We start from the raw sequence: 22,671 nt of genomic DNA, 5'->3' as shown, positions 1-22,671 counted from the left end.
TGGGAGCCGCATAAAGTATGGGGCCTGGAGGGGCATGGACAGCTCGTGGGCAGGTAGGAAGGGCTGGGGTGGCCCTACCAATGTGGGGTCGGAGATGAGGGTCTGTATGTCCACCTAGGGCTTTCCTATTTACACAGTTACTGGCACAAGCAGAGAGAGGCAAAGTCTGAGGCACAGAGTTAGGATTCGAGCTCTAGGAAAGGGATTTACCCAGGAGTGTGAATTTGCTGTAAAATGAGGAGCCGTGGAGGGTGTGTGAGTAGGGGAGGGGCTTGATCTAGTGGGCAAGGGGCTGGCACCAGAGGTCACTTGATCAGCCAGCCTTTCAGGGGAGGTCTTTGCCATGGCCACAGGCCCTCTGGATTGCCAGCTGTAACCCTGTTCTGCAGAGGAGGAAACTGAGGCCAGATGGGTGTGGGAGAAGCAGCTGCTGGGGATGCCAACACAATGGGCATAGTGGGAGGCACGTAGGCAGCACAGGCTGGGGATGATGGGCAGCTCCTTTACTAACTGCGTGCAGAAGTGTCCCCGGCACACATGGTAGGGGGAGCTTGTGGACACATCATGTTAGCCTATGGTGCATGAGACCGTGGCTTCATCCCCACTTGGGTCCCCAGGCCTATGGGACCTCGAATTCCTCCCATGCAGGAGGCTCTGTTTCCCGTATGTGGCTCAGGCTAAACACCTGAGGATCATGGGTGACCTCTCTTATCCTCATCTACACATATGACCCCACAGCAGAGCCTGTTCTTTAGCCTCAGAATAAGTCCAGGATCCACCCACTTTACTCCACAGCCCCACCCTGGTCCAGGCCTGTGTCCTCCCCTCCCAGATCCTGTTACAGCCCCTCACTAGCCTCCTGCCACCTCCACTCCTGCCCCCAACAGCTCCTGTTCCTCATGGCAGACATGGGGGGTGGTTTACAAACTTAGTCCAGATCACACCCTCCCGCTGCTCACACATCCTCCATGACTCCCTGTTGCTGCTGTAGTAAAACTGCACTCCTCCCTGTAGCCCACAAGGCCCACATGGTGAGTCTTGCTGGCATCTTCCCCTCAGTCCTGCTTCAGGGCCTTTGCATGAGCTGTGCTCCCTGCCTGGGATGCTCTTTCTCCATGGCTGGCTCCTCTTCCTTCTCGATGTCTCACTGCTGGCTGCAGTGTCACGTCAGAGAGGCCTCCTGGCTAAAGTTGTCCTTTGCCAGCCTTACCCCTGTTCTTTTCCTTCCTCAACTTCAGTGTGTGAAATTAACTTGTTCATTTAATTGTTTCTTGTTCACTCTCTGCCTCCCCTACCAGACTGGGGACTCCTGGGGGCAGGGATTATTTGTGGCCTGCATCCCCAGGGTTCAGTACAAGGGCAGACACACAGTAGGTGCTCAATGTTTGTTGAGTGAATGAGTGGCCAGATATGGGTTGTTTGAGCCCCAGTCTGGGGGTGTGGAGAGCAGGCCTGGGGAGACAGCAGATATCTGGGCCACTGCGTGTGGGCCACCTGAAGGTGACACTGGGCTTGGAGGGAGTAAGGCAGGGAGTCTGAGAGACTTGAGAAGCAAAATGGGTGGCAAGATGGATGGGCAGGGTTAGGGCTACACATCAGGCAGCAACACCCCCTGTACGCCTCAGTTTTCTCAGATGTGGGGTCTGGGCTCCAGGTCAGTCCTGCCTGGGCCAGTTCCCAAAGTGTTGTGAGGCCTGTGGGGGGTCCACCTTCAGGGTGACACTGTCCCTGACTTCCTGGGGCTGTCATGAAAGGAGGAAGCATTAATTCACAGTCTACTGTGTGAGACATTCCATAGTGAAGATGAACTGTACCCCCAGCTCTGTACCAGGCACTTTCTGTGCCTCTGATTTTATTCCATTTTCACAAAGGGACATGTGTATATGGGGAACCAGAGGCCTGAAAGTTTGCCTAATGCTAACGTTTATCAAACGTTTACCAGGCACTCTTGGGACGCACAGTGTAATCTTCATGTCAGCCCCATTTTCCTCCCATCTTACAGTTGAGAATACTGAGGCTTGAGAAGTTAAATCAGGCATCTGATTCCTGATAGTAGCCAGGCTGATGGCCTTTCCCATCATACAGACAGGAAGAGCATATCAGATGCCCTGACTCAGTTTGCTAAACACACCCTCTGTGCCAGTCCAGCGCTGGAAGATGCTGGGACCTCAAGGAGCTCAAGCCTGGGGAAGACAGAGCTGGACAGACACAAGAGGAGACCTCCTGAAGGAGGGGACGCTGAATTTTGCCAGGCAGGAAAGGCATTCCAAGGAGTAGAGCCAGCGTGGGTGCGGTAGCATGAGCTGGGCCAAGCCGCTGAATGGGTCTTGAGTGCCGCACTCAGAAGGGGTTAGCGCCTAGGTAGGGGAGAAAGGGGCGCGATCGGATTTACATTTTGAAGGAAGGGAGCCAACTTCGAAGGCAACTACATCCAGGTACCGCCAACGCCCCGCCCCCGCCTCCCGCAAGCCTGGCAACGTCCCGCCCCTCCGCCCGCGGCCATGGCAACGCCACGCCCACCAGCCAGCACGCGGGTTCGCAGGCCTTGCTTCCGCGTCGCTCGCCCCACCCCGCCAGGCCAGGCCCCGCCCCCGCGCTGTCCTGGGCGGGGTTCCAGGCCTCGCTCCCGGGCTCGCGCTTCCTCCTCGCCCCCTAGCCCCAGCCCCGCGACGCGTCCCCGCCCCTCACCGCGGGGCTCCCGGGGCAGATCCCGCCGTGAAGGTTCGCGTCCCGCCGCCGCTGGTTGCGCCCCCGCGCCTCTCGGGCCTCTGGCGGCGGCGGCGGCACAAAGGGAAGCAGCATGTCCGATCCTAGCTACTGGACGGCGGTGGCGGCGCCCGGCCACCGGAGCCGCCTGGCCAAGGGCGCGCTGCTGCAGCGCTCCAAGAGGTAGGGGGCTTCGCGCGGGCAAAGGCGCGGCGGCGGACCGAGCAGACACGAGTTGCCAAAAGTGTGTCTCGGCAGCGCGGGGAGGGCCACTGTGTGCGGCGGTAGGGGGAATTGGGCGGATGCTTTGGGATCCAGGTATCCCCTGGGGTCCCAGGCACCCTCCTTTCACCGCTCCTTACCCAAATTGGGGTGTTTGTCCGCCGGGGTCGCAGCTCAGGTGGTGACAGAAGCAGCAGGGATTTGGGACTGAGTCAGAATTCAAACCTGTCCTCTGGGCAGACCTGGGGAAGAGCTTCTTGGAAAAACTGAGGTTGTTTAGTCCCTGGGGCCCAGTCAGCGGAAATGATGGTTCGGAAGCAAATATTTGCTGCAGGAGGATGGTGTGCTTGTCGGTTATGGGGGGGTGGGGGGAAATCACGGTGTTCTATCCAGAGCAAAGTGGAGTCTCAGTTTCTTCTGAAAGGCAGAGAAGCTAAGTGAGGGCTGTGAGCTCTGCTGGACCTGCGTTGAAATTCCAGCTCAGCCACTGTCAGGCTGTGTGCCTTCAGGCAGTTCCTTAACCCCTCTGTGCTTGAATGTCTCACCAGTGCTTGGTCGGGGCATTCCCAGAGGGGAGCACAGGCAAAGGCTGGACGGTGGGACCAGCTGCTGAAGGACCTTGAATGACTAATCCAGGGTTTAGGCTCTTCTTCCAGAACCTGGGGAGCCACAGAAGGCTCATGGGCACCTCAGGGATCAGGTGCAGGAAACTGGCCTCAGGCCCCTCTTTTCTGACATAATTCTCACTCTCTGTTGTGCCACAGGGCTGGTTATTGAAAAACTAGGCAGCTCCTCAGGGTCCTGGGCCTTCTCTAGGGAGGGCTGAGCACACAGTTGGTGCTCAGTAGATGCTCGGGAATTGAACAGATGATGCCCAGTTCCCCTTTGAGATCTCAGATTTGGTTGTTTTCAAGAAAGCCCTGCCTGAGAGCAAGGGGGAGGCTCCCAGTGTTTTTCCCAAATGCTGTTGGAAGTGAAAAATGATGCATTGGGGTGCAGTGTGGGGGTGAAGGGCTGGAAGAGGATGTGGGCTGTCGGATGTGTGTGTGTTGGGGGGGTGGTGACAGGAAGTTTTGCAGGAACCTGTGGGTTTCGCTTTTGCTTTTGCACCTCAGACTAGAGGACAATCTCTGCTGCTGATGGCATCTGTGGCCTCAGTTTTCCAGGCTGGGAAATGGGTGCAGCTGGTCTCTCCCTGCTCTGGGCTTATTGGTATTGGCAGATGTTGGTGATTTAATTCGCTGGAGAGGTATTGCTTGCTCTCCCACCATGCACCAGGCCCTGTGAGCAATGTCAGGAGAAAGATGACAATATACGTACATGCCGCAATTTACCCAGTGCCAGGCCCAAAGCTGAGCACTGTGTATGCACCTTTGCAAAGTATACAGATGGGGAAACAGGCTCAGCGGAGCAGCTGCACATGGAGCCGTGGATAGGCTGAACCCCTCCTCCGTGCATGTCTTGTCTCCTGAGCCAGTTGCTGACCTCATTCTCCTTGGCCTGCACTGTGCCTTCTGCCTGGGACGCCATTCCTGGCCCTGTGAGGCCCCGAGGTGTCATCTCTCCCTCCCTGCGCAGTTCTCCCGCCAAGGCTGGGCTGCGTTGGCGGCTCAGGCTGTGTGGGCTGATGCACTTGTCGAGAGCAATCAGAGCCGTTGCCGGGCGACTGCCGGAGTGGGTGGGGGGTACAGTGTCGCTCCCAACTTCCCTCTGCTAGGGCGGGGGCTGGGGCCAGGGCACATATGGGAATTACTGGGCAAGGGTGGGTGGGGGCACCTGGGCCAGGGTTCTGGCGGCCAGGAGGGAGCTGGGATGAAGGGAGGAAAACATGTGGGCAAAAGTTCGGCAGAACAGGGACTCCCCTGATGGTCCGGTGGGTAAGACTGAGCGCTCCCAATGCAGGGGGCGCCCCGGGTTCGATCCCTGGTCGGGGAGCTAGATCCCGCATGCCGCAACTAAAAGATCCCACGTGCCGCAACTAAAAGATCCCGTGTGCCGCAACGAAGATCCCACGTGCGGAAACTGAGACCCGGTGTAGCCAAAATAAAATAAATAAATAAACAAATAAATTTTTTTTTTAAAAAAACCATTCTTTGAAAAAAAAAAAAGTTTGGTAGAACAAGAACAGGACCCAATGTGCAAGATGCTGGTTTTAGGGTTTCCAAGGATCAGATTGGCGTTTTAGGGGGATCTTGGGGAGGGGGTCTGCTCAGAGATTGGAGCAGTGGCCCTGGGAAAAGGTGCATAAAATGGAGTGGGCGCCTGCCTCAACCCACCTGTGGGTTCCAGGGTCCTCTCCAACCTCTGCCTTATTTGCCATTGTTGCTGGCAGTGGCCACGATGTGGGCAAGGCTGTGGGGGTGGGATTGTGGAACAAACTTCCCCCCCACCCGGCATTGCGCAGCATGCGGAACTTCCCCCACCAGAGATCGAACCCGTGCCTCCTGCATTGGAAACGTGGAGTCTTAACCACTGGACCGCTGGGGAAGTCCTGGGCGTGGGATTGTGAACACAGAAGCTGGAGAAGTTGGGCCAGGGCCATGACGTTGGAGCGGGGCGGTCCGCCTGGGGAGCAGAGAGAGAGTGGTCGCCCCCAGCTTCCTGTCCTGCCCTGAAGCCATCACCCATGTGCTCCCGGCTGAGCATGTGGTCCTCTGAAGCAGGAGTCCTGGACCTGACCTTGTCCCCACCTTCCCCCCCGACAGCTGCCGCAGCGGGAACCGCAAGAGCCTGGTGGTAGGAACACCCTCGCCGACCCTTTCCCGGCCCCTGTCACCACTGTCCATCCCAACAGGTGAGCGTGGGGGCAAGCGGGGTGGGGTGGGAGTGTTCTGTCTCCACCCCCACTGACTCAGTTCCCCCACGTCCTCCTCAGCAGGCAGCAGCCCCCTGGATAGTCCTCGGAACTTCTCAGCTGCATCTGCTATCAACTTTCCTTTTGCCCGGAGGTGAGTGGTCTCCGGCTCTGGGGGATGGTGTTGACTTGATGGACGAGGGGACAGGCAGGGGCATGGACGTGGTGGCTGGACCTGCCTCCTCATTAGCCTTTTCCCCACCCCTGGCCTCTGCCCTGCTGTGGTCTCTCCTCTGGCTTCCGCCCCTGGCAAATGCACGCATGCACGCACGGTCTCCTGCAGCCACATCCCGAGCACAGACAGGTAATTTCTATGAGCCCTCCGGGAGGGGGAGGGGGAGGGGGTGGCATGGCTTGGTCCAGGAATCACTCATTCACTGAAAGTTGTTAATTCACTTAACAAGACCTGATGGAGGACCTGTTATGTGCCAGGCACTTAGATGTCACTTATTCATTCAACAACGTTTATTCAGTGCCTGCTGGATGCCGTGCCCTACACTGGGGGCTGAGGAATGAGAGGCTGGACTTTGGCCCTCAGGGAGTCCTCAGTCTGGTGGGAGTGGCCAGCGTGTACCCCAGCAGCTGCAACTCAGAGAGCAGCTTTGATGGGGGACGAACTGGCCGCTGGTGTCAGGGAAGAATTCCTGGAGGAGGCAGCTGAAGAACATGGAGAAAACACACAGTGGACTTGTTCACCCTGTATTCCGGTTCTTGGCCTTTTCAGAAGGTCCTTCCTCCAATGGGGCCAGGATTGGCCAGCCACAGTGCCTGCCCTTGGTCCCCACAAGCTGCAGGGGCCGTGCCTTCCTTCCAACTTCTCATTCTCTCCAGGGCCGACGGCAGAAGATGGTCCCTCGCGTCCCTCCCGTCTTCTGGCTATGGAACCAACACGCCCAGCTCCACTCTCTCGGTACCCACAAGTCCTACCTTGGCAGGCAAACGGGAGTGCCAAGTTGGGGGTGGGGAAGACACGTCTTTGGGGTTTGTTTGTTTGTTTTTTTTGCGGTACGCGGGCCTCTCACTGTTGTGGCCTCTCCAGCTGCGGAGCACAGGCTCCAGGCGCACAGGCTCAGCGGCCATGGCTCACGGGCCTAGCTGCTCCGCGGCATGTGGGATCTTCCCGGACCGGGGCACGAACCCGTGTCCCCTGCATCGGCAGGCGGAGTCTCAACCACTGCACCACCAGGGAAGCCCCTTTGGGGTTTTTTTTAAGGTGTTGGATAGTTATCCAATCAGCAAACATCCTGGCTGGCCCCTCTGTGCCCCATTTTGGGCAACGTTGGGGCATCCCTGAAAGGACCCAGCCTCAGCCCCAAGGGGCTCCTGGTCCGGGGTACACAGATATCCTCATCCTTGTGTGGTCAGGGAAGGCCTGGTCAGAGGGGGTCTTGGGGCTGCCAAGGGAGCAGGTAGGGAAGGCTTCCTGGAAGAGGGGACAGCAAAGCTGGAGTTTTGAGGGATGCATAGGAGCCAGGCAGGAGAGTTACCATCTGATGACCAGCAGACAGCCTGAGCCTTCAGGGGTAATGCTGGGGTCCTGGCTGTGGCACTGACCATGAACCCATGGCCCCGATACCCCCTCCTGCCAGTCGAGCTCATCCTCCAGGGAGCGCCTCCACCAGCTTCCTTTCCAGCCGACGCCGGACGAACTATGCTTCCTGTCCAAGCATTTCCGCAGCTCAGAGAGCATGGCTGATGAGGAGGGCGGCCACCACTCACCTCGCCTTCGGCCCCGCTCCCGCAGCCTCAGGTGGGCCTCGACCTCTGACCCCAGCCCCAGCCCCTCCCTGGGCTGGCTTTGGGACCCACATCGTGGCTCCTCCTCCACCTTTGGTCCTGACCGTGCACAAGCCTGGCTTCCGGCCCTTGGCCCTCAGACCTGACTCAGCTGCCCTTCCCTGGGCTGTGTTTTGGGTCCCATGTCATAAGCCAGTTGTCCCCTCCTTCAGCCCTGGACGCACAACAGGGGCCTTCGACAATGAGATCGTCATGATGAATCACGTGTACCGGGAGAGATTCCCCAAGGTGGGCAGCGCCTGGCGGCTAGACCAGCCCCAGCTCCCTCCATGTTGCTGTCCCTCCAATGGCACCTGCTGTCTTCCTGGCTGCGTCCCCCCATCCGTTGTCCATTTGTGTTTTCCCCTATCTCTCTGTCTCAAACTCCCCCCTCCCCCACCCGCACCTATACACGTTGCTTCTTCTCCTCCAATCTTTGGACCCCATCATCACATCTCTCTCTCCCGCCCCCATCTGCGCATGTCGCTCCCCAGCCCCATCCAATGACCAGGTCACCCCATCTCCCCCGCTCCCCACCCAGGCCACAGCACAGATGGAGGGCCGTCTGCAGGAGTTTCTGGCCGCCTTCTCACCCGGCGCCCGGCTGGCACTGGCTGACGGCGTCCTGGGTTTCATCCATCACCAAATCATCGAGCTGGCCCGCGACTGCCTGGCCAAGTCTGGAGAGGCTCTTGTCACCTCCCGCTACTTCCTGGAGATGCAGGAGAAGCTGGAGAGGCTGCTGCAGGATGTGCGTGGGGGCAGGGGTCCCCAAGGAGGGCAGGTCAGGACCAAGGGCCTGTGGATGACGCTAACACCCATCTGCCCCCAGGCCCATGAGCGCTCAGACAGTGAGGAAGTTGGCTTCATTGTCCAGCTTGTCCGGAAGCTGCTGATCATCATCTCGCGGCCAGCGAGGCTCCTCGAGTGCCTGGTGAGTGTCTTGGCACATGGCCAGGTGCCGGGCTGAGTCCAGGCACCCAACAGTCCTGCCGAGATACAAGAGACAGGCCCCATCGTGTAGGGCTTTGAGAGGAATGCTGGGGGCTGCCAGGCTGCGGCGGGCTTCCCAGAGGAGGGACCGGGAGCTAAGATCCTGGGGACGAGTTGGAGCTGCTGGTGAGGATGCTTCAGACAGAGGGAGCGGTGTGTGCAAAGGCCTGCAGGTGGGACCAGGCCTCGGCTGACCAACCCCTCTGCACCCCCAGGAGTTTGACCCTGAGGAGTTTTACCACCTGCTGGAGGCTGCCGAGGGCCAAGCCCGCGAGGGCCAGGGCATCAAGACGGACCTGCCGCGGTACATCATTGGGCAGCTGGGCCTGGCTAAGGACCCCCTCCAGGGTGAGCTGGGGGTGGGGCAGAAAGAAGAAACTGGGGCGATATTGCGGTGGAGCCGGGATTCCAACCCACGCCCATCTGACTCCAGAGCCGCCACACTGTCCTTCCTCTCTCTTTGGCCCTGTCCTCAGCCACCTGCAGGGCATATTATGGGGAAAGTGCCCAGGGTTCTGGGGTAAGGTGGCCACTAGTTGGAGCCCCTGACCTGCGAAGTCCTCAAATGCTAAGTCAAGTTGGGCCAGGGTGCCAGGGGACCACCTTTAGCAGTGGCATTCACGTTGTCCTGTGAATTCACAAAGCACTTTCCCAATTTCATCCTACTGTGGCCCGGGAAGTAGGACCCGGGAAGTGGGAGTCAGATGGGGCAGCCCATGAGCACGACTGAGGTGGCCGAGAACCCCCCAGCCAGGACGGGAACAACCCAGACATGGTGCTACGGGAGCATTGAACCTGGCCTGGTCCAGGGGTGGTTGGGGGAGCTCTGGGAAGAGAGGATATTCAGGCTGGGGCCTGGAGGATGGAAAGGTGTGCAGATTCAGGGGAGAGAGAAAATGAACCGGGCAGGGGGAATGGTGAAGGCAAAGGTCCTGAGGTGGGTCTGTGTCTGGCGTGTTGGAAGAGCAGTGAGGAAAGGAGTGTGGCTGAGGAAGGAGGGGAGCCGGGGGGAGGCGACGGGGTCAGCAGGGACCAGCCGCAGTGGCCAGCGTCCACTGGGATTGGGCTGCCATTGTCCCCATTTAAAGCTGGAGAGACTGAGGCTCCAGGCAGATGAGATTGAGCTGGGGTTCAGGCCCAGGTGTGCCCGAGGCCAGATCGCCCATGGACTAGCCGTGTGGCCGCAGCCAACCTCTTTTCTGTCTCATGAAGATGATGCAGGTGGCACTGTGGGTGGGCCCGGGTGTCAGAGGAAACACGAAGTGGCCAGGCAGGCAGGTGGCAGCTGAGGCTGCGGGGGCAGATCATCTACCCAGCACCGCGCAGTGGGCCCACTGACGGTGGGACGGGTGGGCTGCATTTGAACCCGGGCCTCCCTCACCCTGAGGCTCCACTGCCTCATCTTAGCCTTGCTCTGTGACCGCAAGACACTGTCTTCATGGTCACCGTCACTGCTGATGTTCACCAACTGCACACTCCTACCTGGGGCCGCCCCTCTGCTAAGCCCCAGGGCTGGAAACTAAGGGGGCTCGCCTGGGCCATGCCCTGAGCTGAGGAGGATGTTAGGAGCCATCACCCAGAGGGGCAGCGTCACAGCCGGTGTTCACAGGCCCAAGACTTGGGGCCAGGGTTCAAGGTAGGCTGAGCATTTGGAGCCTGGGCTTCCCCCTGGCCCTTCTAGAAGGTCCCTTAGTCGTTGTTCAGTCCAGCTTCCTGGGTTTGACCGACACCTGGACGCAGTAGGGGCTGAATGACAGTATCGTGAGAGCTGGTCAGAGGAGGCACCATTTCCCCAGCCCAGGATGAGCCCTGGAGGCCTCCGGAAGTCTCTGGGTGGTGGAGGGGCAGGGCTCAGAAACCCCATTTGAGGCTCCTCCCTCATTTTACAGAGATGGTGCCTCTGAGTCACCTTGATGACAGTGGAGGACAGCCCCCAGCACCGGAGTCCCCAGAAGTAAGACGCAGAGCTTTGGCGGCCCCACCTGTCTTGTTCTTTTGACGGTAGACCAGGTGGCCATGAGAAGGGCTGGGTTTGCTGTTTGCTGAGGTTTTGCATATAGCAGGTGCTTAATGAACGCCTGTGACTTTGGGGGGGATGGTGGGGCCAGGTGAGACTGCCCTGCCATGGAGGTTGGGCAGGGCAGGGTTGGAGGGGGCACTGGAAAGGGGAGCTTTGCAGAATGTGTAGGAGTTTTCTGCAAGGAGGGCAGCATGGCTTAAGCAAAAGCTCAAACTCAGCTTCTGAGTTTGAGAAGTTTGTATAGGAGAAGAGATAGCGTCAGGTGCCAGGACCAGCAGTTGGGACTTGGGGGCAGGAAGAACGCAGCCTGCTCTGCGGTGGGGCAGGACCCTGACCCCTCTTGCCACCCCCCCGCAGAGTCGTGCCCTGGTCGGCGCTTCACGGAGGAAGCCCTGTGAGAGCGACTTCGAGACTATCAAACTCATTAGCAATGGGGCCTACGGGTGAGTCCTTGGGTACCCTGTAGACCCATTTCTCAGATGCCCATGGGGATGGCTGAAGCCCACACAGCCCCTGAGTGTGCACACAGGGAAACTGAGTCCTGAAGAGGGAAGTGGAGGCACAAAACAGCAGGGGCATGGCCTTGGAAGGGCTTGTCCGTGATCTAGGTCCTTCTTGCCCCAGGTGTTTGGGGTTCTAGGAATTTGGGGACTGAGCAAGGAAAAAGATGGCCACACGATGGCAGTAGCATGCGCCAAGCATTCTTTAAGTGCCGCTTTAACGGATTTGCTTTGTGGGAGGGGGGAGGAGTCCCTCACAACATGAGACCCTTGTGGGGTCTGGGACGGAGGGGGGCTTGCAGAGGAGGCTTCTGTGTCCAAGCTTATGTGTCCACAGCACAGTGGGGAGTCTCTGGGTCAGAGAGCTCCACGGGGCAGGAGCAGCTTGGGGTCTTTAATAGCCCCAGCGTTTATCTTATCTACAAGGTATGCAAAACCAGCAGGCTCTAAATGGCTAAAAATCTGCTTATTTGACTTGTAGTTAAAGCGATTTGAGTGTGTGCCAGCGGGGCTTTTGAGCTAACGGGTCTCAGTCGGCTGTGAAGAAATAAACAACCTAGGGGTCATCTTTGGCTCTTTATATGACACCAGGGAGAGTGGCTTAAACCCACGGGGTGGCTGCTTTGGGAGAAAGGAGGGCCGGGTAAAGAGAACAGGTGTCCCGGGTGGAGGGCACAGCACAGGCAAAGGCACAGCGGGTTGGGTTCTGGACCCAGGTCGGGTCCCAGTGCTTGCCGGGACCTGGATCTCGGGCCTCAGCGAGCCCGGCTCCCCCGCCCTGCCCCGCCCCAGGGCCGTCTACCTGGTGCGGCACCGGGAAACGAGGCAGCGCTTTGCCATCAAGAAGATCAACAAGCAGAACCTGATCCTTCGCAACCAGATCCAGCAGGTCTTCGTGGAGCGCGACATCCTCACCTTCGCTGAGAACCCGTTTGTGGTCAGCATGTTCTGCTCGTTCGAGACCCGGCGCCACTTGTGCATGGTTATGGAGTATGTGGAAGGTGCGGTCACTGGGGCTTGCGTGCCTCCAGAGCAATGGAGAGCTTACTCCTTATCCAGAAGAAATACCTTATCCCTCCTTTGATCAAGCCCGCAGTCTGCTCTGTCCTCCATGGGGTCCCAGCCTGCCTTGGGGGACCCTCAGTCTGTGGTGGGGGACCCAGCCTCAGGGAGTTGGAACTGGGGAATCCCAAAGAGAAGTGTGAGGGCAGGACCCTAGGGTATAGGGGTAGGATGGACAGCCTAGGCAGGAGGGACTGGTGGGCAGGGGCCTAGAGGCTAGAGCAAGAGCAGCGAAGGGAGGGAGGCGTGCGTCAGAAGGACCAGGGGGGTTGGGGACCAGGGTGAGGAGTTGTGGGATCAGGTTTGCAGTTCAGGAAAGAGCAGGGCCTTCAGGTAAGTGCAGGACGTGCATTTACCAAGCTGCTGCCGGGTGAGGAGAGGAAGCATGCACTTAGGAGGCACCAGCTGTGTACAGGGGAAGGGACTGTGCACTTAACAGAGCTGCTGCCCTGCCAGGGGAAAATCAGAAGGCAGGGTCTGCCTACTCTCCCGCCCCTCCCAGGTCCCCACCCCAATTCAGGACAGATTGGAGACACTTTGCAGAAGGTGGGGAGGGCACATAGGCACAAGTCTGGGCACGGCTGTAGAGCCGAGGGCCTCTGTGAGCACGTCCACCCCTCTGCAGGCGGCGACTGTGCCACGCTCCTAAAGAACATGGGCCCGCTGCCCGTGGATATGGCCCGCATGTACTTCGCCGAGACGGTGCTTGCGCTGGAGTACCTGCACAACTATGGCATCGTTCACAGGGACCTCAAGCCAGACAAGTGAGTGGCCCGGGCTCTCAGGGGGCGGGGCTCAGAGTAGCCTGGGGGCGGGGCCTCTGAGTGGGTCTGGGACTGCTCAGGAGCCCCACCATCTAGATTCTGCTGGCATCATGGGCCCCCTGCTGGTAGAAAGCAGGGATCTTGGCAATGTTGAGCACCTGGTGTGTACTGAAGAGAGCAGGTATTTAATAGGCGCCTGCTGTGTGCAGGAGAAGGACAGTGCACTTATCGAGGTGCTGGCCAGGCAATGTGAGGGGGCACAGACTGGACAGGGGAAGGGACCAGGCACTCACAGAGCTGCTGCCACACAGGGAAGTGAACATGCACTTATGAGGCACCAGCTATATACAAAGAACAGGGACATGCACTTCGCAAGACCTTATGTGCAGAGAAAGGGACTGCATGTCTTGAGCTCCTGCTGTGTATTAGTGCAGGGAAGAAAGAGAGTCCTAGGGTGTTTATTTTATTCTAGCTTCTAGTAAGCACCTACTGAGTGCCCGGTGCTCTCTGGGTGACTGAAAAACACAAGTGTGAGTGTGAATAATCCCTCATGCTTTGTAACCCTTTCATAATTTTCAAAGCACTCTTCCCTGCATTAGTTGAGCACCTCCTGTGTACAGAGGAAAGGGCTGCTCTTTCATCAAGTGCCCTTTGGATACCAGGCAAGAAGTGTGAGTTTCTCAGGTACTTGCCATGTGGCGGTGTGGACATAAGCGTTAAGAGTCTGCATGTTTTCAGGGCATCTTGTAGTTTGCAAGTGGCTTAGAAAACAAAGCACCTGTATTTGGCACCTGCTGTATACCTGGGCCTGTGCTCACCGTTTGAAGGAACTCAGACGGCAGTATAACTAACTTCTCACACACTGATGACCCCTTTGAGTTTATAAAGCACATTTTTTAGCTGGTGTGTATTTATTGGACACCAGCTGTGTAAAGGTGATCAGAACAACAGTTATTAGGCAATGACTGTGTGTCAGTCCCCGAACACTGCAGCTATCTTTTTATAAAGTTTTTATGTTGAGGTCAGCATGCATTGAGCACCTACTGTGTGCCAGGGACATGGGTCCCTTTCTCCAGTGGAGGTACTTGCTATGTGGAGGTGTGAACATAAGCCTTAAGAGCCCTGCATGTTTTCAGGGCATCTTGTTGTTTGTGAGTGGCTTAGAAAACAAAGCAAATGTGTGTTGGCATCTGCTGTGTACCTGGGCCTCTGTTCTCAACGCTCTAAGGCTGCTTGCTTTGTGCCCATCGGGTCTCTGTGGGATCATCCTGGAGTGGGATCTTCCAAGTGTCCCCAAGGCAGGACCTGCCCCTCCCAAGCTCAGGACTCTCATCTGAAAAACGGTGTGGGAAGGTGCAGCCCTGGAGGGTTCAGGGAGAGATAGGCCCGCACAGTTGGTGCTCCAGAAAAATATTTTTTCCTCTTTTCTTCAGAAAATTTCAAATACACCCCAAGTCAGGAGAAGGTACATTTGTTTGCTAGGGCTGCCCTAACAAAGTACCACAGACTCGGGGGCTTAAACAACAGAAATTTATTCTCACAGTTCTGGAGGCCAGAAGTCCAAAATCAAGGTGTCGGCAGGGCCACACTCCCTCTGAAGGTGATGGGGAAGGATGTGTTCCAGGCCTTTCTCTTGGCTTCTGGTAGTCCCTAGGCTGTGGTGCTCCTCCTGTGTGCATGCCTGTGTCCAAATTCCCCCTTTTTATTTTATTTATTTATTTTTTAACTTTTAAAAATATGTATGTATTTATTTATTTATTTGGTTGCACTGGGTCTTAGTTGCGGCAGGTGGGCTCCTTAGTTTCGGCTCGCCAGCTCCTTAGTTGCGACATGCATGTGGGATCTAGTTCCCTGACCAGGGATAGAACCTGGGCCACCTGCATTGGGAGCTCTGAGTGTTAACCACTGGACCACCACAAAAGCCCCCAGAAATTTATTTTTAAATGGGCAGATGTCCCCAGGAGGTGCGTGAAAATGTGACTTTATAAAATAAAGCTGGCGCATATCATTTTATCACTTAAAATATTTATATACTTAAGCTTGCAGGAGAACATGAACAGCAGCATACATGGTAGGTGTGTAAGTTTTAAGAAACTGGTGTGCCCATGAGAGGCACAAATATTTCTGTACACAGCAGGTGCTAAAGACATGTTCACTTAACAATAGGTGCTTACAAAGTGTTCAGTTTGTTAAAATCATGGATGCATGTACAAGAATATGCTGTAGATCCCCCCCAGGAGGTGTTCACGAAATGTTTTAATGCCCAGTGTGGACATGCTGTGATTCTCAGGAACCTAATTTTTGCACAGCGGAGTATACAGTAGGTGCTCAAGAGCAACACCAGATGCACCCAGTTGGTGCACAGAGATGTTTGCCAAATTTGTAATATTGCCCAAGACCCGTTGGTTCTTTCAATAATGTGATCATGCACAGGCAGTGCTTTCTGATCCATGGAGGGGTCGGGCCGCCTCCTGTAGGACCAAGTTCTGGGTGGGCGAGGGTGCGGGAGCGGCCAAGCACGTCGGGCCCCCCAGACCTGAGCTCACCACCCGCCTGCCCACAGCCTGCTCATCACCTCGCTCGGCCACATCAAGCTAACTGACTTCGGCCTGTCTAAGATCGGGCTCATGAGTATGGCCACCAACCTCTACGAGGGCCACATCGAGAAGGACACTCGGGAGTTCGTGGACAAGCAGGTGGGCGGGGCTGCCTCCCTCTGCCTGAAGCCTGAGCCCAGGACATGGGGAGACTTTGCAGCAAAAAGGAGAAAATAAACTATCCCTGTAATTCTACCCACACTTTCTTCCCTGGCTGGGGGCGGTCTTTCATTTCCCTGTCCCACCTGGCCCAGGTATGCGGGACGCCTGAGTACATCGCCCCGGAGGTGATCTTCCGCCAGGGCTACGGGAAGCCAGTGGACTGGTGGGCCATGGGCGTCGTCCTCTACGAATTCCTGGTGGGCTGTGTGCCGTTCTTCGGAGATACCCCTGAGGAACTCTTTGGCCAGGTGGTCAGTGGTGCGTTCCCCCTGCCCTGTCGCCCCAGGTTTAAGTCTCAGCCCCACTTTGGCTCTGGTCGGTGGTCCCCCCTGCCTTTGCTGGGGAGGGGAGCAGGCCCACTTGTGGATTGGGCACCTTACGGACAGTAAGGGAGATAAATAAGCAAATTATGGAGTAATCAGAGGCAAAAAATGCCAAGGGGAGAAGGAAGCAGGAAGAAGGGAGGGGGTGGGGGGGCGGGTGCAGGGGTGCCCTATTAAATAGAGAGTCACGCAGGGCCACACTGGGTGACGTGTGGGCAAAGACTTAAAGGAGTGAGAGGGAGTCACAGAGATGGATGAAGGGAAGGTGCTCAGGGCAGACGGCACAGCCAGAACAAAGGCTGTATGGGACCAAGCCTGGTATGCTGAAGGAGCAGAGGAGGCTGATGGCTTGGAGCATAGAAAGGGGAGGTGGTAGGAGGTGCTAAGAAGCGCTGTCCCCAGTCCCTCATTCCCTCCTCTCATTTTAGATGAGATCATGTGGCCAGAGGGGGACGAAGCCCTTCCAGCTGACGCCCAGGACCTTATCACCAGGCTGCTCCGACAGAGCCCCCTGGACCGTCTGGGCACTGGTACGTAGGTGTGGGTGAGGCCCAGGTGGGTGGGATGGGGGCTGGGGTAAACAAGAGTTCTATTTGAGAGGCTTCATAGAGGAGGGGGACTTGAAACTGGGGTTTTGAAGGATGCATAGGAGCTCACCAAGAACTAGCCTGAGATTTTGAAGAGTAGCAGGTAGCTGGATCTGGTTCAGACAAGGGGCACTGAGGCTGTGTATATGAGCCTGCCAGGTCACCATGGGCTGTGTCCTATGGTCCCCAAGGCCCAGTCCAGTGGATCCCACTGTCCCAAGTTTCCCCAGCCACCAAAATATTGATTAAGGGACTATTTAATATTCATGCAGCCACCCATTATGTGGCCACTACAGATCACACTCAGGATGAAGCTTGGCCACTGGAGAGGACTATGGGGGCTGAGGTTGGGGAACAGGATACAGTCAGCTCTGCTCCATGGGGTAGAAACATGTGGAAAAAGCCCCCTCCTAAGGTTCTGGGGTTTCTCCAGGTGATGGGGTCTCAGAATCCAGCAGAGGGAAGAGCAGGGCCTGGGTTCTAGCCCTAGCTTGGTTCCCCTATGGGCTCTTAAAGGCTCGTTTCCCCTCCCATCTTTCTGGTTCTGTGTTGGCCAAGTTTGGGTTCATAATTGGCCCAGGGGGCCGTGGGGGGTGGGGACCAGCAGGGCTCAGCCAGGCATGTCTGCAGGAGGCACCCACGAAGTAAAGCAGCACCCCTTCTTCTGGACACTGGACTGGGCGGGGCTTCTGCGACACAAGGCCGAGTTCGTGCCGCAGCTTGAAGCTGAGGACGACACCAGCTACTTCGACAGTAAGCAGGGGTCCAGGAGGCGGGCTGTGCTGTCCCACGATCTCCTGGGGTGGTGAGGGGTGTCTAACAGGGTCTCCACCCCAGCTTGGTGCCTCGGCCTGGGCCTGGAGCTTCCAACTCCCTGAGCTTTCCAAGAAGCTGGGTTATGTCTGCTGGCTGCCCCCCTGCCTGGATTTCCTATGCATCTGAGCTCAGGAGGCTGTCGCACCACCTTGGGTTGTGGGAGGGGAAACCAAGGCACTGCGTGTGGCAGCCCTTGCCTGGGGGTCCCCCAGCAGGTTCAGCCTCCTGAGTGTCAGCCCTGACCAGGCATGGAGCCCTGCCTGTCATACAGGAGGGTGGGGTGCCTCGCTCAGCTTTGGTGGAGGGGGTCCCCTCGAGCACTTCAGGTGAGCTCAGACAAATCTCCTTCTCCCCAGTCGGGGCTCTGGCCAAACACAGAGTAAACGCCCTTGGCTTCCAGTGCCTCCTCCAGAACTTGACGTGTGATCTTGGGCATGTCAGAGTTCATCTCTGAGCATCTGTTTCCTTTTCTGTAAGATGAGGAACATCCTTTATGTTTGAGATGCACAATTTTACCTAACTCTGGGTAACCCATCTTAAGGGTGAGGAAACTGAGACACAAGAATTCCCATCCACAGTCCCACAGCTTTTAGGAACACAACTGGGATTTATTCCCAGATACTAAATCTGCCGCCCAAGCCTCCTCTGGTCCTTAAACATACCAAGCCTGGTCCCACCACAAAGGCTTTGCCCTGACAGTGTCTCCCCACCTGGGAGGCCCTCCCCACATCACCCCACAGCCCCTGTGTCCACCTCCTCCAGCATCAGGTGGGCTGCACATGCCTTTCCCTCCTGCAGCGCGCTCAGAGCGTTACCGTCACCTGGGCTCTGAAGATGACGAGACGAATGATGAGGAGTCATCCACAGAGATCCCCCAGTTCTCATCCTGTTCCCACCGGTTCAGCAAGGTGAGCCTGGGCCCTGGATGTAGCTAGTGCTCAGGAAACAGGGCAAGATGTTTGGGGGTTTTTTTTTCTTTTTTTTTCTTGTAGTGAAATACATGTAACATAAAATAGACTATTTTAGCTATTTTAAACTGTGCATACAATTCAATGACATTTAGTACATTCACAATGTTGTGGAACCATCACCTGTATCTAGTTCCAGAACATTTCCATCATCCCCAAAGGGCAACCGGGTTGTACCCGGCTGCAGTCACTCCTGGTTTCCCCCTCCCCCGCTCCCCGGCAACCACTAATCTGCTTTCTGTCTCTATGCATTTACCTGTTCTGGACATTTCACATACATAGAATCATACGCTATGTGGGACCATTGGGGAATTCCCTGTGTCTGGCTTCTTAAGGTTGATCCACATGGTAGCATGTGTCAGTGCTTCATTCCTTGTTATGGCTGAATAATATTCCATTGTATGGTTGGACCATATTTCGTTTTATCCACTCATCAGTTGATGGACGTTTGGGTTGTTTCCACTTTGGGGCAATTGTGAATAGACCTGCTATGCTGGGTGTTATATTATAGCCTCATCAGCTTAACTTGAGTTCCTTCCTTTGTTTATAATTTGATTTAAAAACCTGCACTGCTTATGGGTCTGGGCCCCAGGCAGGAAACCCCAGCTGTGGCCCCTTGGTAGCCAGGCTGCTCTGAGCCTCAGTTTCTCCACCTGTACAGTGGGCTAAAGACTCTACGTCTTTAGAGATGTGGTAAGTAAGCATCTGAGGAAGTGACTCAAGGAAGTGTCAGGCACGTAGGAAACACTCAACTAAGCTGTCCCCCGCGAATGCGGTTGTTGTTACTGTTTTTTTGTTTCTGTTTTTTTTCTTATGATGTGGACCATTTTTTTTTTCAGGTACTATCAGAATTTATTGAAGGGCTTCTTAATCTAGGGTTTGTGAACTTGCATGGGAATAAATTACATCTTTATTTTCACTAATCTCTAACTGAAATTTGGCATGTTTTCTAATTGTAATATGAGCAACAAATCACAGTAATATTAGCATGACCTTGACTTTGTCACAAATACAAATCATGGATTTTTCACGTCACGCTGGAGTCGTTGTAAAATATCTTTCAAGTTCAAAACTACTTCAAAATTATGGTACTTATAAGACCTGCTAGATCTTGTTATTTAATGCATTACTAAAGAGACACGTATAGTACCATATTGCTGGTTTAAAAAATATCCTAATATTATTTTAATATAATCAGCCTCGCTTGCAACCTGACCTATTTCATTTGATGCATTTAAAAATACTACTCTGAGAGGAGGTCTGTAGGTGTCACCAGTTTGCCAAAGGGGCTCATGTACAGAAATCCATGCTTGTCATGATGGTAGCAGCTCCTCCTCAGAAGCCTCAGAGGCCAGAGCTCTGCCCAGGACTCCCCTTCGGATGTGGACCATTTTTTAAAGTCTTTATTGAATTTGTTTCAATATTGCTTCTGTTTTATGTTTTGGTTTTTTGGCTGAGAGGCATGTGGGATCTCAGCTCCCTGACCAGGGATTGAACCCACACCCCCTGCACTGGAAGGTGAAGTCTTAACCACTGGACTGCCAGGGAGGTCCCGTTACTGTTATTTTTAATTGCTTCCCAGGTCTACAGCAGCTCTGAGTTCCTGGCCGCCCAGCCCACCCCAACCTTTGCTGAACGGAGCTTCAGTGAGGACCGGGAGGAAGGGTGGGAGCGCAGCAGTGAGGGGGACTATGGGCGCCGGCTGAGCACCACCGAGGTCCGGTAGGTGGGCTGGGGAGTATAAGCAGATCCAGCATCCAAACCTGCTGGGAGGTGGAGCCACAAAGTCTTAACATTGGAAAGAGCTTCCCAGTGGCCCAGTAGAAAAGGGTAAAACATATTGGCCAGCCTGTCAGACCCCTGCCAACCTGGCCCCTGTCATCACTCCCTTTGGCTTTGCATTCCTAACCACACTAAACCTAAAGCAGTCATGTACCGTCACACTGCTAGGCTTTTGCTTGTGCTGTTTCCTCTGCCCAGAATACCCTTTGCTCATGAAGTCCCTTTCATCTTTCAATGTCCAAACTCACAGAAATAGTCAATGTCTGCTAGAGGATGGGCGTTGGAAGCTGGGTTTTAAAAATTGAATAGGAGTTCTCTGGGCAGTCACAGAGGATAGAGCAGGCAGAGGGAACTCACCTTATATTTACAAATTACCTCTGACTCTAGGCTGAGAGTTAAGGTATGGTCACTAGGGGAGAGTGGGTGTCCTGGGGTGAGGGCACCTGGCAGGTGTGACTCAGGCTCTTCCCCGCTACAGGCTGAGGTCCTGCACATCCTCCGGTTCCTCCTGCCACTTATCCTTTTCCCAGCCTGAGCGGGGCCCTAGCCCATCTTCCTTGAACACCATCAGCCTGGACACGATGCCCAAATTTGCCTTCTCATCAGAGGATGAGGGAGTCGGCCCGGCTCCTGTGGGCCCCAAAAGGCCCGTCTTCATTCTAGGGGAGCCCGACCCACCCCCAGCAGCCACCCCAGTGATGCCCAAGCCCTCAAGCCTCTCTGGTAGGTGGAATCCAGGGTGGGAGGGATGGTGTCATGGAGAGTTTCCCACAGGAGGGACTATCTGAGATGGGTTTTGAAGGATGAGTAGGAGTTCTCTAGAGACAACATTCACTTGTGTAACAAAGGCTTCAGTCTGAGGGTGATACCCCGCAGCTTCATTGGATTAGGACGGGAGAGAGGAATTGAACTGGGGAGCTCCAAGAGTGGGAGTTAGGAATCTGACTGGGGTGAGGGGAAGGCTTCTTGAAGTAGGGGACTTGGAAGAGTGGAGCTTCCCAGGGAGAGCAGTGAAAGAAAGGTGTGCAGGAAGAGGGAACGCCTGAACAAAGGCCAGGAGGCTGGACTGCACACACCAACCAGGGAGGAAGGGGCTTTGCCTTCTGAGGGCAGAGGGGCCAAGTGGTGAGATGGGGGAGGGGCAGACTGACCCCCCGACCCTGCTGATCCCTGTAGCTGACACAGCTGCCCTCAGCCACGCGCGCCTACGAAGCAACAGCACTGGTGCACGACACTCTACGCCGAGGGCCCTGGATGCCGGCCGGGGCCGCCGCCTTGGGGGCCCGAGAGACTCAGCCCCTGAGAAATCCAAGACCTCCCCCAGCGGGGGTCGCGTGCCCAAGTCAGCCTCAGTGTCTGCCCTGTCGCTCATCATCACGGCAGGTGACGCCGACGGCCCAGCCTCGTCTTTGCTTGTCTGTCCATGTCCATTTTAACCACGGAGTGGGGGCTGCTTTGGCCAGCGGGAGCTGGAGGGGGCCCCTCCAGGTGATGTGTCCCTGGGCACAAAGCTCCCAGGGCTGCTCTTCAGGGCTGAGCCCAGGAGATAGGAAGCAGCTGGGGGACTGGCATTCCTGGCAGCGGGCACTACATATGCAAAGGCCTGGAGGGGAAGGGAGAGGGTGTTTGGGGCATTGGAGTGGCAGCAAAGCAGCCAGAGTGATCAGTGTGGGGACTTCCCTTGTGGTCCAGTGGTTAAGACTCTGAGCTTCCACTGCAGGGGGCACAGGTTCGATCCCCGGTCCGGGAACTGAGATCCCACATGCTGCGCCGTGCGGCCAAAAAACAAAAACAAACCGACTGATCGGTGTGGAGGGAGAGGAAGGTGCCTTGTGAAGGGACCCACAAGGGAGTGACCCCCCTCCTTGAACCTCGTCCCTGCAGATGACGGCAGCGGCGGCCCCCTCATGAGCCCCCTGTCCCCACGCTCGCTGTCCTCAAACCCGTCGTCCCGCGACTCCTCTCCAAGCCGAGACCCTTCCCCCGTGTGTGGCAGCCTGCGGCCCCCCATTGTCATCCACAGCTCGGGCAAGAAGTACGGCTTCAGCCTGCGGGCAATCCGCGTCTACATGGGTGACAGTGACATCTACACTGTGCACCATGTCGTGTGGGTGAGTTGGCCCTGGGATGGGCAGGAACAGCCAGACCTGGTTTGAGTCCCAGCTCTGCCCTGGCAAGGCGCTTCCCTTTTGGAGCTGCATTTGTTAGTCTTGGAAAGCAAGCGAGTACTCATTGCCTATGAGGTTTTGGAGCCCAGGGCAGGGAACTGATGCCACCTGTGTCTTAATGGTCCTTGTCAGTTATGGGGAGAGGACTGGGCAAGAGGGATGGAGACCTCAAGTGGGCACAAAGCTCCCGCACAGTGGGTGTTTTGTCCTCCCTCCCCCAGCCCAGGACCTGTCCCCTCCCCACTGGTCTCTGAAAGGTCTGGGAAACCAGGCAGTGTGAAAGGCAGAAGCTTGCTGGGGGCCTGTAGCTGACTCAGCTGGGCTGGGGTCTCTAGCTCTGGGGCCCAGGCCACTGACCCCGCCATCTGCCC

The 22,671-nt window shown here is 56.2% G+C and overlaps 1 protein-coding gene across 13 annotated transcripts in view; it reads left to right on the top strand.

The window, feature by feature from the left end:
* The window catches only part of MAST3 (microtubule associated serine/threonine kinase 3), a gene marked incomplete at both ends in the record, with an annotated part of 35,943 nt that overhangs the window by 10,598 nt on the left and 2,674 nt on the right, over positions 1 to 22,671 (top strand). For 3 of the 13 annotated variants that reach the window (XM_079703692.1, XM_079703693.1, XM_079703697.1), the window contains 21 exons: positions 5,634 to 5,722; positions 5,807 to 5,876; positions 6,614 to 6,692; positions 7,372 to 7,532; positions 7,732 to 7,807; positions 8,100 to 8,309; positions 8,391 to 8,492; positions 8,767 to 8,899; positions 10,441 to 10,505; positions 10,929 to 11,014; positions 11,864 to 12,072; positions 12,759 to 12,897; positions 15,461 to 15,593; positions 15,749 to 15,914; positions 16,408 to 16,509; positions 17,197 to 17,319; positions 18,181 to 18,290; positions 19,933 to 20,072; positions 20,611 to 20,855; positions 21,309 to 21,515; positions 22,017 to 22,243. In XM_079703692.1, coding sequence (XP_079559818.1) covers positions 5,634 to 5,722; positions 5,807 to 5,876; positions 6,614 to 6,692; positions 7,372 to 7,532; positions 7,732 to 7,807; positions 8,100 to 8,309; positions 8,391 to 8,492; positions 8,767 to 8,899; positions 10,441 to 10,505; positions 10,929 to 11,014; positions 11,864 to 12,072; positions 12,759 to 12,897; positions 15,461 to 15,593; positions 15,749 to 15,914; positions 16,408 to 16,509; positions 17,197 to 17,319; positions 18,181 to 18,290; positions 19,933 to 20,072; positions 20,611 to 20,855; positions 21,309 to 21,515; positions 22,017 to 22,243 — 2,872 coding nt within the window. Of the gene's footprint in view, positions 1 to 2,800; positions 2,890 to 5,633; positions 5,723 to 5,803; positions 5,877 to 6,065; positions 6,087 to 6,613; positions 6,693 to 7,371; positions 7,533 to 7,731; positions 7,808 to 8,099; positions 8,310 to 8,390; positions 8,493 to 8,766; positions 8,900 to 10,440; positions 10,506 to 10,928; positions 11,015 to 11,863; positions 12,073 to 12,758; positions 12,898 to 15,460; positions 15,594 to 15,748; positions 15,915 to 16,407; positions 16,510 to 17,196; positions 17,320 to 18,180; positions 18,291 to 19,932; positions 20,073 to 20,610; positions 20,856 to 21,308; positions 21,516 to 22,016; positions 22,244 to 22,671 lie in introns of those variants that run through there. The other 10 variants (XM_079703690.1, XM_079703694.1, XM_079703695.1 and 7 more) reach the window with 6 other exon arrangements.

This window comes from Hyperoodon ampullatus, assembly GCF_949752795.1.
Source record: "Hyperoodon ampullatus genome assembly, chromosome: 4".
In the NCBI taxonomy this organism is placed as follows: domain Eukaryota; kingdom Metazoa; phylum Chordata; class Mammalia; order Artiodactyla; family Ziphiidae; genus Hyperoodon; species Hyperoodon ampullatus.
The sequence above is the reverse complement of the archived record's forward strand: the minus strand, read 5'-3'. Positions and strand labels throughout refer to the sequence as shown.